This window comes from Theobroma cacao, chromosome 6 (genome assembly GCF_000208745.1).
Source record: "Theobroma cacao cultivar B97-61/B2 chromosome 6, Criollo_cocoa_genome_V2, whole genome shotgun sequence".
NCBI lineage: Eukaryota > Viridiplantae > Streptophyta > Magnoliopsida > Malvales > Malvaceae > Theobroma > Theobroma cacao.
The window spans coordinates 22,306,361-22,318,597 of NC_030855.1; the positions used below are offsets into that span (position 1 = coordinate 22,306,361).

Below are 12,237 nucleotides of genomic sequence, written 5' to 3' on the forward strand. Positions count from 1 at the left end.
CAATTCATTATATAAAAGTAGGATAATTGATTGGATCAATTGATTGACATTTGTCATTCTTAATTAAATTAATTTTTTTACACCTTATGTCAAAATTACATTGTTTTTTCCATTTAAAGGGTTTTTTTTTTTACTTTTATTTATTTTAGTAAAAAATATTTGAAAATAATAAATTTTAATTTTTAATACTTATAAGATAGATTCATTTAATATTTAATAATTGCAATTTAATTTTTTTTTTATCTATATTCTCTTATTCTGCATCAATTTGAATCTATAGTATATAGACATCTCTTTTGTATATAAATTTTTAAATTCTAATAAGCATCCGTCCAATTCATTGAACAAAATAAAAAAATAAAAAAAGCCTCCTCATTTTTCAATATACATGACACACAGTTATCATTGAATAAATAAATCAATTAACTCTTTTGTAGAGGTAGAGGTGGGAGGGCATATAATTAAAGAACAATTAACTATTTACTCAGTTAACAGTTATAAGTAATTGTAAGGGAAAAGTATATAAACTGCAAGGAGATCTAATTATCACATTAGGAACTTTTTATCATCTTGCAATGAGACAAAGCATTACTAAGCCTAAGATTTTAAGGTCAACAACAATGGGTTTAGCATGTTGCGAGTGTTTTGAAGTCAAAACATATAATATTATAAATTACTGACTATTTTCTATTGGTAGGATATTTACATTATATTGTTGTCTTATATTCTACAACTGGTTATTTTAATCTGTTAATAGTATAAGTTATATACTTTATCGTATATATAAAAGTATAATGTTTTTAAATTGATTTAAATTATTTTTAAAAATTTAATTAATTTTTTATTTTTATTATATTTAATAAAATTTTTATATATTTTACTTTTTATCAAATAAACTTTTATAATTTATAAATAAATAATTATTATTAATTAAAATTTTATTTATCATTTTATGTTTATGTAACATTATATAATCATATCACTATTTAATATTTACTATGACATGTTAAAATGTCATATAAGTGTGATAACTCAGTGTATCAATTCCGTTTTTAAATCTCATTGCCTAAATAAAGTAAATTAAGGACGCAGTAGCAATCCAAACTGAAAATGGATTTCACCCGTTAAATTCCCGCGTGCGTGCATGCAAGAGGTAAAGTAACCGTCTATAAATAGTAACCCCATCTCTTGACTAACTAACCAAAGAAAGAAGATGAGAATCTTACTCTGCAACTCCAACTCTCCACCTTCGCTCACTCTACTCTCTCCAACACCACTTCAAAAGCCTCCACCGTTTCTGCCGAACGCCGCCGTTTGGGCCAAGAAAACCCTAATTACTGCTCTAACCGGAGCTCTCTCCTTAACTCTCCTAGTCTCCTCCCCTGCTCCTTCATTTTCTCGAGATTCAACGTCTTTCCAACCTACTCAACCACCTCAATTTTCAAATCCGCTACCTGATCGTTGCACCGAAGAAGAACAACAACAAGAACAAGAAGAAGATAAGGTTGAGCTCAAACCTGAATTCGTCACCAATGAAGAAATCGTTCAAGAAGCTTGGCAGATCGTTAATGACAGCTTTCTTGACACCCGTCGCCATCGCTGGTCTCCTCAATCCTGGCTGGTAATTTTTATTTTTATCTTTTTATTTTTGCTAATACTAGTTTCTTCTTTGTTTAGTTTTTTTTTTAATGGTTTACCCTTTGCAGCAAAAGAGGGAGGATATTTTGGGGACTTCGATTCAAACGAGGTCCAAGGCTCACGAGTTAATCAAAAGAATGCTGGCGAGTTTAGGCGATCCTTACACGCGATTCCTCTCACCAGCCGAGGTAGTTCTTCGCTCAAATACAGCTTGTCATATTGAAATTCTGTTGTTAATTTTTTTTATAAGCTGAAAGTGTATCAAATATAAATTAATACTCTCTCTTTTTATGAAGATTTGTGATATTTATTTACTAAGGGGCTCTTTAGTTTTTTTGTTACATGGCATTGTGTCAATTTTTGTCACTATTGAAAGTTCTCGAAGATGGCGAGGTATGACATGACTGGTATTGGAATAAACATTAGGGAAGTTTCAGATGACATTGGAGGTGTAAAGCTGAAGGTACAAGGACTTATATTGGATGGCCCTGCTCATACTGCTGGAGTAAAACAGGTAGTGTAGACCCAAAAAAGTAGTATTCCGATGCTTGCATCGTTCAATGCTTCTGTTGGTGCTAAAAGCTGTTGGTTTTATTTTAATTATCAATGTATTGCTCTAAGTTTTGCCACACGGACGGAGCTGGTTAATTAGTGTTATTCTCTATCAACTGCTCTGTCTAGTCATTTATCTTCAGAAAAAATGACTTCTGATATATTGCTTAGTTAGATTTGGGGCTACTTTCCCGCTTTTCTTATATCATAGCACTGTTTCTAGGCATGTAATCTGCATAGCTGAGGCAAAATTATGCTTGTTAAATTGTAATCTTGAATTAAAATGGGAGAAATGGTATCCACTGAAAATTAAGTATACAAATAAGAAACCCAACATAAAGAAATTGAGAGAGATTGCAGAAGGACAAGAATGTTAGGGAGAGTGAAAAGTGGAGGCCTCCCTTCCTTGTTTATTTAATAGGATAAATAATGCTCTCCTATGCAGCTTGAATTGGAAGATTCTACATGCGAGGGTTAATTTGATGTCTCTCTGTAGATCTGTATGGTTGATATGTTTCATAAGGTAATAATAATAATTTCTTTTGATAAGGGGGATGAAGTTTTAGCTGTTAATGGAGAGAATGTCAGAGGGAAATCGGCCTTTGAAGTATCATCTTTGTTGCAAGGTCCTAACGAAACCTTTGTGACTATTAAGGTTGTGATCTAAACTAGCCCTATGAATATAGCATTTCATTATTTACCTTTTCGCATGTTCCTTTTTGACCCAATGATCCACTCTCTATTTTAGGTCAGGCATGGCAATTGTGGACCTACTGAATCTCTACAAGTTCAAAGACAACTTGTTGCTCGAACACCAGTTTTCTATCGGTTGGAACAAGTTAGTAATGGCCCCACTTCTGCTGGGTATATGAGGCTAAAGGAGTTCAATGCCTTGGCTAGAAAAGATTTATTCATTGGTAAATCTTTTTCTTATTTTGGTGGAAGTCAATTTTTAATAGATGATTGTTGTTTCTGGTAAACATATTTGTGATGTATAACTTTATATATTATAGTCTTTGAAAATTAGTGCAAAATAGAAGTGTGAGCTTTGGCTGTTCATCCCCTCCCTCTTCTTCTCCCTCACACACACATACTGCTTCCAGAAAACAAGATATATCAATAACATAAAGCAAATTGATGGGTTGGCTTTTTTAGATATAGGAAATTGATTGTTTTGAGCACAACAAGGGGAATACTAGCCTTTATGAGAAGGTGCTTGTTCTGTTTTTTACAATTCGTTGAGGCATAAGCTACCAAAGCATGTTACATGCAGTAGATTTCTTTCTATGTTCATATTTATCCGGTATTTGATTATTTCAGAGTTTCATTTGCCATATTATTGATATCTTTTGGCTTAGCTTGAAGCTGTGATGCTAACACTAGTGCAACTAACAATGCTCACCATTGGTTCTCTTTCTCTTATTTATGGATATAGTCGATGAATAGAAATAATTTTTGCTGCAGCAATGAAGCGACTTCAAGATATGGGTGCTTCATTTTTCATTCTGGATCTTAGGGACAATCTTGGAGGACTAGTAGAGGTTTGTTTGATAAGCTTGCCTTACTAGTTAAGTTAACTTCAATTTGACATTCAGGTTTGGTGATAATCATAATCCTTTTTGTTTTTGCTCATGTCAGGCAGGAATTGAAATTGCCAAGCTCTTTCTAGAGGAAGGAGAGACAGTATGTCATTTCTTCACAAATTTAAACTTCCAAGGACATTACTTTTCCTTTTTTTAAAAAAAAAATTTTGCATGCTATGAGATTTTCAGCCCTTTTTTTATCTGTCTTTTGGCCCTCTGAAAGTAGTTTGCTTATGCAGTTACTCCTCTTCTACAAGAAATAATTGCTTGATGCATATGTTTCAGTTCCATGACTAACTAGTTTTCCTGGTGTTTTCTCTTGCTGATACAAATGAGCAGATCATTTACACTGTTGGGAGGGATCCCCAGTATCAGAAGACTATTGTTGCTGATACTGCCCCGATGGTGACAGCACCTGTAATTGTATGCACTTTTCCGTTATTATGACATCTATGCTCTAGTTTATTTTTGTAAACATAGAAATTTATGCCATTTGCACTGGATTCTGGAGAACTCTATTCATTCATTTGTCAGTGTCAATTTTTCTCAAGTAGTTGTCTAAGGAACTATGACTCGGATGGGTGACAGTCTTTTGGGTAGAGTTGAATTTCCATGGCTTCTTTGACCAAAAAGAAAAAAGAAAGAATTTGGAGGGCTTCACTAAAACAAATAACAGTACAAGTATGAATACATGGATTCTGTTTTGTGCAAATATACAGGTGCATATAAAAATTAGTTAAGTTTTTGATTTGTCATTCGAGTGCAAATAAGTTCGCTCATAATCAGCTTCCATGCAGGTTTTGGTGAATAACAAAACTGCTAGTGCAAGTGAAATTGTGAGTAGGCCAGTTAACCCCTTATCTGTGATTGCTTTTGTCATTCACAATTGCAGTGTTCTAAATTGTCATTCTGACTTCAGGTTGCTTCTGCACTTCATGATAACTGTAGAGCTGTTCTTGTTGGAGAGAGGACTTTTGGCAAGGTTTGGAGTTTAGCTCATTTGCTTAACTCAAGCTCTCCCTTTACAGTTATCTTACTTTTCTTTACCACTTGTCTAGTATCATTATCAACTTCCCCTCTCCTTCCATCAAATTGCAATGAATTTAAGACGTCTATCTGTTTGGTGTCTTTGACTCTTTGTTTATGGGACGATGATCAGAAATTTTATTGTTGGAAATTGAAATAAGTTCTTTTAATTAACTGGAAGGTTCCATTTAAAATTTTTCATGGATTGAGTTTAAGTCTTTTACTGTTATGTTTATTGGACTAATGGTAATGGATATTGCGTTGACAACATGTCTTGAAACATGCACTCTGGATCAGGGTCTGATCATCGTCCAAAAATACTAGAATCTGATATTACCCGCTTTTGCCTGTTACAGGGTCTGATTCAATCTGTCTTTGAACTTCGTGATGGATCTGGGGTAGTTGTCACTGTAGGAAAGTATGTGACGCCAAATCACTTGGACATAAATGGCAATGGAATCGAACCTGATTATAGAAACTTCCCAGGTAAGTGCTTCTTTACTGTTTGAGTGGGGGGGAATTCTACAACTTAGAGAGTTCCGTCATGAAAGGATTTAGAAGATCCGTGTTTCTTTTGTCCACTTAGTTGTAACTTTAAGATGGTATCTATGCCCGAGGTTCCTGATTTGATTCCTGTATTTAATTAAAAAATTCTACCTTTAACTGTTTACACCTGTAGAATTTGTAAAAATATGGCTAATACCAACCCAAGGGCCACATTAAATTTCCTAAAACTGTGTCAATGAATTGAAGTGGACATTATTCGATCTGATTAGCCCTCCATACGCAGCTTGGAACGATGTTGCACAGCATCTTTTGCAATGCAATTTGCTTCGGCAGGGTTAAAACCAGGTTTGCCCAGTCTTTCTGTTGCAGTTTCAACTTTTTTCTACTTCTACGCATTTTTTCCTGGTTCAATCTTATTAATATGTTATATATATTTGGCATGAAACCTGCAGTTTATATTTTGAAACTTTTGGCAATTCAAGTGGAGGAATGATTTGATTTGCTTGCCCAAGAGTTGCATTTCATGGAGCTGACACACAAAAGCTGACTGAAGAGCATTTGCTTACACAAGCCTTGGCATGTGTCCTGCACGTCAGAGTCCGGTTTACGTTTCAGAGTTTCAGTGGATCTGATCCTACATAACATTACACCAATCAAAGAAAAACATATTGCATTGACATTGGAAAGTTCGAAATGAACCAGCTCTAAGACCAAAGAAATCCCAACCATATGGAAGAATTTAGCGCATAACAACCAGGACGTAAAAGAAGCAATGATTTACGGTGCGAAAGTTTGCTGTAAATTTCGTTCATATATATCTCAGTTATGGATACAAGACTGAAGCTTTTTAGTGGTATTCAAGTAAATCCGAAATTCTTTGCCAAAGAGATTCAAGCTTGTCTTATTCTTTCATCAACTCTCTTCCCACATTCTCCATGTCTTAAATTTTGTTTGACGGAGAGAGATGAGATGTAGGCATTACACTACTGCAGAGCATTATATTTAGCCAGAAACTTGATTTTCGTAGCTCACTGTTTCAGTGAGCTTCTGTTTTTGACTTGGTTATCGCCACATTTAACGAGTTGATACTGTTCTTCCGTTATTTACCACTTCCATGAATGCAATTAACTGTTTAGAAAGCGTGTAAAAGGTGCACTTGGAAAAGGGTCTTGAATTTCTCTCAAGCAGGAAGCCTGGAACACAAGAGAAAAGGAGTCTTGGCCATGGCCAAAGGACATAAACTGTCGTATTTCACTCTAAAAACCTTAAAACAAATTCAAACTGTTACGTGAATTAAGCAAATCAGACTGACTGCGATCTTATAAAGTTGTAAAAGTGTGCCCGACGTTGAAGTTAGGGCCAAGGATGACTTACAGTATTCCCTCGACATTGTTCTTTTTTCACTGCTGGGTTACAGTTCGATGGAAACCTAAGCTCCTTGATCTTTCAACTAGTTCGAGTTGGGTTGCGATGTATTACAATCCGAATCAAACACAGCTCTAAATTAAAGTATACACAGCCGTAAATAATAAGCCATAAACTTTGCTAGTCTCTAGATTTTGTTCTATTCTCTTAGCACTTTTTGTAGCAAAAAATTACTGCTACTGTTTTAAAAAGTTACTCCATGTTTTTAAACAATATTTGATTGTATCGATCCATCAAGAGGTTGGCATACGTGGTAGTATCTCGTGCAATGGATAGTTATTTAATAATATAATTTTACGAAATTTGTTTTTATAAAATAATTTATTGCTCAATTGGAGCAATATTATTGGGGCACAACTTTTATATTAAGCATAGATTTTCAGGTGTGTTTTTTAAGTCTCCTTTATTTACTTATATTGATATTTTACTTTGTACAGTGAAAAACAAAGACAAAACCTAAATGAGGCCAAAAAAGAGGTTAAACCTGCTTAAGGAGGCAGTTCTTCCCTTGGCTTACAGGCAAACTGTAATGAAGCTGAAGTTAGATCTCTGTCTCTAGCTATTCTATTATAGTAATTAAGGCAGCAAAATCACAGACATTATTCGATTCCTAAACAAGGAATCATTGGTGTTTTTTTTTTTCTTTAGACAAATTGAATCAATACCCTTCAATAGAGAACTGCAACCCTAAGTAGGCATAGCATTTCTGTATTATATTTTATCCCTTTGCTGCATCAGATCATAAAAATCTTCCTCTACAAACCTTTAACTTTTTGATTCAGTCCCATAAACAGTAGAAAAGGATAACATAAAAAAGGAAAGAAAAATGCCACCACATCAGTGTCATTATGAATTAACATAAAAAAAATATATACATGTATATCAATTCAGAACACCAGATTTTAATTCCCAACAGATTACCCTTTTGCCTTCCTCCCCCCCCATCACACTTTTTTCCTCTTTTTGCACTTTCCCTTGCTTGCTAATTCCAACAACCTAATGCCTCCTTTCTCAAGTTTCCTTATATTCTCCTTTCTCTGTTTCCATCTCTCTCTTCAAACCAAGAAAGCTTTGATTCTTCAAGTTTTATTTATATAACAAATGTGAGGATGATAAATGGACTCTTCTTTGCAATAACTCCATTGGTCCTTCTCTTTGTTTTATATATACATATCAGCTTCTATATTAGTGTTCTTATTAAAGAAGATTGTCAAGACCTACATTATACAAGCAGATTGAAGACATGGATTATAGTCTTCTTCAGTTCCTCGCAATCTTTCTCTTGCATATTTTCCTATGTTCAGGTGATTGATTTGCCTCAAAGGTTTTTCTTTTCTGCCTGCATACATTTACCTTGTCATTTTTATACATTTCTCTGGAATAGTAGTTTTTGTTAAGCCAAAAATTGTTAGGATTTTCTTCTTAACTGATCATATATAAGAAGCTTTTTAATGAGTCAAAAACTTCATGTCAATGGTGGGTGATGGAGTGGTAGTACAGAAAATCTTTTTTGAGTGAGTATTTCTGTGCCTATCATAAGAGAAGAGAAGCTTTTTGTAATGAGTTCAAGATCCTTCATCTAATTCATGTCAATCGTCTTACCAAGGGGAATGCTGGAAACATCTGTCATCTGAATAAGTGAATGTTTCAAAGCAATGAACACAATTAGAAATATACAAAGAAAATTAGAAGATTGCAACTGGGTTTGGCCTGCAATATAATTAATCCAATGCTGGCATAATTTCTTTTAAGAAGTCTTGGGATGAAGTCCATGGCAATGTTTCCTTCAATTCTGACTGAGTTCTCAGTTTGCTATTCGTGCAATTCACTTTCATTTAGATAATTGGAACTGAGTTTTCTTCTTCCTTTTTATTTTTTGTTTTCACTTTTCACCTTTGTGTCTCTAAAGCTACTGGATTCAAACTTTATCTCAATTGCACTTCAAAATACTTGAAGCTTTTTCCAGCTAGTATTCCTCTATGTAGATAGGAACTTCCTAGAAAGGGCTCTTACATTCTTTTCCTAGTTTTTCCTTCACAAGATTCTCCTTTGGAGTCTTGGGGGTATTAGCTCTTCCTTTTTATCTTTCAACAGCTGCTCTCCTTGTCTCCCAATCTTGTTCTTACTTTTAGCATGAGTTCTAAGTTCTAACATCTGACAGGTGTTTCAACTCTGTCTGTCTGTTTAATTAAAGAAATGTCTTCCTATTGCTTCATGGAAAAGAAAAGAAAAAGAACTTAACTTGCTTTTAATCTCTTCAGGTTCAAGTGTTTCAAAGAAACCTCCTCTGGAAGAAATTAATCAAAAGAGTAAACAAAACAATCAAGAATTCCGGGTACTCTTCGCACCTTCGATATCCACCACAGTACTAGCCGATAATATTCCCATTGTCAACCCTACGACCCCAGGCACGACAACTCCAAACCCAACATCCCCATCAACAGAGCCAACCACCAACCCTACTACCCCGACTACCACTCCGGCCGCACCGATCACGACTCCAACGACCCCGACCACAACTCCAACAACCCCAACCACAACTCCTGCAACATCAGGAGGTAGCTGGTGTATTGCAAATCAAGGTGCTTCACCAACTGCTCTACAAGTAGCTCTAGACTATGCTTGTGGATATGGAGGTGCAGACTGCTCAGCAATTCAACCTGGTGGAAGTTGTTATGACCCCAACACTGCTCTTAACCATGCTTCTTATGCTTTCAATGATTACTACCAGAAGCACCCAGCTCCAGCGAGCTGTGTTTTTGGAGGAACAGCTCAGCTTACCAATACCGACCCAAGTAAGATATGGACCATATGGTCATAGAAAAAGCAAAACTGTGTTGTTTTTAAACTATAGTAAAACTCTAACCTTTCAAACAAAATTTGTCTCTCTATGTATTTGTCCAGGTAGTGGAAACTGTCACTACGCAGCATCCTCTCCAACAAGGTAATGATTTCACAACCACCTTCGATGTCGTTTTTTATTTAAAGACAAAGAGAAAGATGAGCTTGTTTTTCCTTTAACATGTATATTGCAGTGTGACTCCGCCGGCCAGCATAACGCCACCAGCCAACCTAACCCCGCCCACTACCACGACCATGAGCCCGCCCTCTTTCATGACTCCACCAACTTTTACAGGACCAGGTGGGGACGGTACGGTTTATGGTTCAGCAGAACCAACAGGACTCCCCAGCTCAGCCACCTCTGTGTCATTCAATTTTTGGCTGATCTTTGCCACAATAGGAGTTGCGTGGTCATTTGTCACTGCAAACAAACTCTAGGCAGAAGGACTCCACTTTGAGTTACTTTTCCATGACGAGATTGCAATTCCTTTGCTTGCCAGCAAGCTTGAGAATCAACAATGAGATATTTATCTCAGAAGGACTATACTTCTCGATCTATGTATACATAAAAGCTAAGTAAGAAGCCCCGGGAAAAAAATGAAGAAGAGCATAGAATCTATTAGGTTCTTGTACTCGTAGATAAGTTATGATAGCCGCTTTCTCAGAATTACTGTTAGCGCAATAAATTATTATAGAAGCCCTCTGGCTCTAGGAAGGCCTCTTCGGTATTGGAAACCATCTCAGACTTAGCTAGTGCATTACTAGATTTATTTCCCTTCTAAATGTAATCTTAATTTATACTTATTCATCAGCTAGCAAGTAAATCCATACAAAACTTTCTCATTTCATTGCCGGTATGCATAACAAAACAGAAGTGCCATTGCCAACTCAGGGTCAGAGATTGCCAACTGACCTAGTTACCGTCCCGGTTCTTATGATTATACATTGCTGTTTATTTTACTTATAATTGAATCGGTTAGGATGTTTATTAGTTACATCAGTCAAAAGACAGAAGTATACCCAATGACAGGAATCAGCTTTGGCAATGCCAATGGCAAACATGATCAAGAAGAGTAAAACCATAAGAGCGAATAAAGTGGTGGATCAAGGACCATGTTCATAATTCTTCCCCTGAAAACGAAACTTGTATTATTTCAAGAGGGCTTCCTAGTTTCCACTGACTATGACACAAAGAAAACAGAGCCAAGTAATTATCACCATATTAACACAGGAACAAAGGTCTGCAAATTAAGGATTATTCTTACACCGTCTCCGTCTACACTTACTCAATAACTTGACAGGATTCTTGATTTTAAATTACAATGCGATCAAAAACAAGAAGGAGACAGCAGTGATGCAAACGATGGCTATGGTGGCAATAACTGAACCTTGGTCGAATGCCTTCTGCAAGCTGCCTGCTCGTGAGAAATGCTGGAAAGCCAAATAAGCTGCGATCACCAAGGCAACGATAGCACCTTGTTGTGTTCCCCTGCCAATGGAGAAAAAAAAAACATACATAAACCACCATTCAACATAAGTACTACAAAGAAGAAATATATATTCACTAACCTTAAGTTGATTGCTTGGTAAGGGGCAACAATCACCAAGAGTAGTGCTACAAACGGCAACTCAAGTTCACCTAAAAACAGAAAACAATTATTTTTGTTTCCCGATTAATCAGCAAACAACATAAACTCTCATTGAGTCATGGTTAAAAGAAATACATGGTTCCTACTTCCTGGCTGATTTATTATGCAAAACATACCAAATTCATTGCAAAAACTAGTCCAGTCTATTATTTAGTGATAGAAAGAAGAAAAAATACCGGGAATGTAGAAGAAGAGACGGACGAGAAGTGCCAAGAATGCTGCCCAAAGACCATATTCACCCCTGCAAATTTCAACACCATCAATTCCAAGGAGTAAAACAAATTGTAAATTACAGGAATTATCAGAAGAATGAAAAAAAAATAAAAGGAAAAGACCAATCTTGCTCACTTCATCCATGAAATGATGCTTGCCGGAGCTTGAAATGCGAACAACGGAACAAGAAATTGTTTTTGAATCGCAGTTCCTTTTGCAAGCAATAAAACCCTGCTCCGAGATCAATTCAAGAAATTCTTTTTCAAAATGAAAACAAAAAACAACGAGAAATGACACACAGAGAGAGAGAGAGAGAGAGAGAGAGAGAGAATTACGCAGAAGAGATGGTGGAGATCCACTGGAGATTCCGAGGAGAGAGAGGTGCAGCGTAGCAAACCGCACGTGATCCTTTACTCTTCTTCTTTATTTCCTTGTATTTTATCGAAAACCTACAATTACAAAACCAAAATTCAGAAAAAAAAAAAGAATCAATTTTTTTCTTTATTTTCAGAATTTGATTGAATCGGATTAAAGTTACGTGAGAGGATTGAAACTGATCGAGCTAGTGGAGGAGTGACCGAGAGTGGAGAGCTTCTTTGTAGCTTGAAACGGCCCGCTTCGAAGAGAAAAAAACGGTGCGTTTCGCGCGTTGCGAGAGTAAAGAGATTGTGCGGCTGGTGCTGGAGAGATCGAAACTGTCACCATCTTTACTCGCAGTAAGAATCCAGAGAGTGCGTCAACGGCGGAGAAATATCTTGAACATTGTCCGGCGGAAACTGATACCTGTCAAGTATTTAAATTTC

At 36.0% G+C, this 12,237-nt stretch overlaps 3 protein-coding genes across 6 annotated transcripts; 2 read left to right on the forward strand and 1 right to left on the reverse strand.

Moving 5' to 3' along the window:
- LOC18596563 (carboxyl-terminal-processing peptidase 1, chloroplastic) lies at positions 1,180-6,408 on the forward strand. Of its 3 annotated transcripts, none has more exons than XM_018123925.1 (13): positions 1,180-1,621; positions 1,707-1,826; positions 2,015-2,152; positions 2,741-2,845; positions 2,939-3,107; positions 3,655-3,731; positions 3,829-3,873; positions 4,113-4,196; positions 4,571-4,609; positions 4,693-4,800; positions 5,156-5,285; positions 5,590-5,651; positions 5,759-6,408. In XM_018123925.1, exons 1-12 carry the CDS (start codon positions 1,214-1,216, stop codon positions 5,643-5,645), a joined length of 1,479 nt encoding a protein of 492 aa, XP_017979414.1. In that variant the 5' UTR covers positions 1,180-1,213; the 3' UTR covers positions 5,646-5,651; positions 5,759-6,408. The 3 variants fall into 3 exon arrangements, with proteins under 3 accessions (XP_017979414.1, XP_017979415.1, XP_017979416.1); XM_018123926.1 differs by having other exon boundaries at positions 4,693-4,755; XM_018123927.1 differs by lacking the exons at positions 4,571-4,609; positions 4,693-4,800.
- On the forward strand, positions 7,670-10,418 carry LOC18596564 (PLASMODESMATA CALLOSE-BINDING PROTEIN 3). The gene is made up of 4 exons (XM_007025119.2): positions 7,670-8,035; positions 8,993-9,526; positions 9,636-9,675; positions 9,767-10,418. Exons 1-4 carry the CDS (start codon positions 7,975-7,977, stop codon positions 10,008-10,010), a joined length of 879 nt encoding a protein of 292 aa, XP_007025181.2. The 5' UTR covers positions 7,670-7,974; the 3' UTR covers positions 10,011-10,418.
- On the reverse strand, positions 10,687-12,221 carry LOC18596565 (cold-regulated 413 inner membrane protein 2, chloroplastic). Of its 2 annotated transcripts, XM_007025120.2 has the most exons (6): positions 11,973-12,221; positions 11,770-11,883; positions 11,570-11,665; positions 11,398-11,462; positions 11,142-11,211; positions 10,687-11,061 (listed from the first exon to the last, which is right to left on the reverse strand). In XM_007025120.2, exons 1-6 carry the CDS (start codon positions 12,137-12,139, stop codon positions 10,890-10,892), a joined length of 684 nt encoding a protein of 227 aa, XP_007025182.2. In that variant the 5' UTR covers positions 12,140-12,221; the 3' UTR covers positions 10,687-10,889. The 2 variants fall into 2 exon arrangements, with proteins under 2 accessions (XP_007025182.2, XP_007025184.2); XM_007025122.2 differs by lacking the exon at positions 11,570-11,665.

What these genes read in the sequence shown, in the direction of transcription:
- LOC18596564 (XM_007025119.2), top strand. Translation starts at nt 7,975, where the DNA reads ATGGATTATAGTCTTCTTCAGTTCCTCGCAATCTTTCTCTTGCATATT. An exon ending in GCATATTTTCCTATGTTCAG is followed by an intron (nt 8,036 to 8,992) that starts GTGATTGATTTG and finishes TAATCTCTTCAG; the next exon opens with GTTCAAGTGTTTCAAAGAAA. An exon ending in GCTTACCAATACCGACCCAA is followed by an intron (nt 9,527 to 9,635) that starts GTAAGATATGGA and finishes GTATTTGTCCAG; the next exon opens with GTAGTGGAAACTGTCACTAC.
- LOC18596563 (XM_018123925.1), top strand. Translation starts at nt 1,214, where the DNA reads ATGAGAATCTTACTCTGCAACTCCAACTCTCCACCTTCGCTCACTCTA. An exon ending in TAGAAAAGATTTATTCATTG is followed by an intron (nt 3,108 to 3,654) that starts GTAAATCTTTTT and finishes TTTTTGCTGCAG; the next exon opens with CAATGAAGCGACTTCAAGAT. An exon ending in TGGTGACAGCACCTGTAATT is followed by an intron (nt 4,197 to 4,570) that starts GTATGCACTTTT and finishes GCTTCCATGCAG; the next exon opens with GTTTTGGTGAATAACAAAAC.
- LOC18596565 (XM_007025120.2), bottom strand. Translation starts at nt 12,139, where the DNA reads ATGGTGACAGTTTCGATCTCTCCAGCACCAGCCGCACAATCTCTTTAC. An exon ending in ATCAGTTTCAATCCTCTCAC is followed by an intron (nt 11,884 to 11,972) that starts GTAACTTTAATC and finishes TTGTAATTGTAG; the next exon opens with GTTTTCGATAAAATACAAGG. An exon ending in TCTCTTCTTCTACATTCCCG is followed by an intron (nt 11,212 to 11,397) that starts GTATTTTTTCTT and finishes TTCTGTTTTTAG; the next exon opens with GTGAACTTGAGTTGCCGTTT.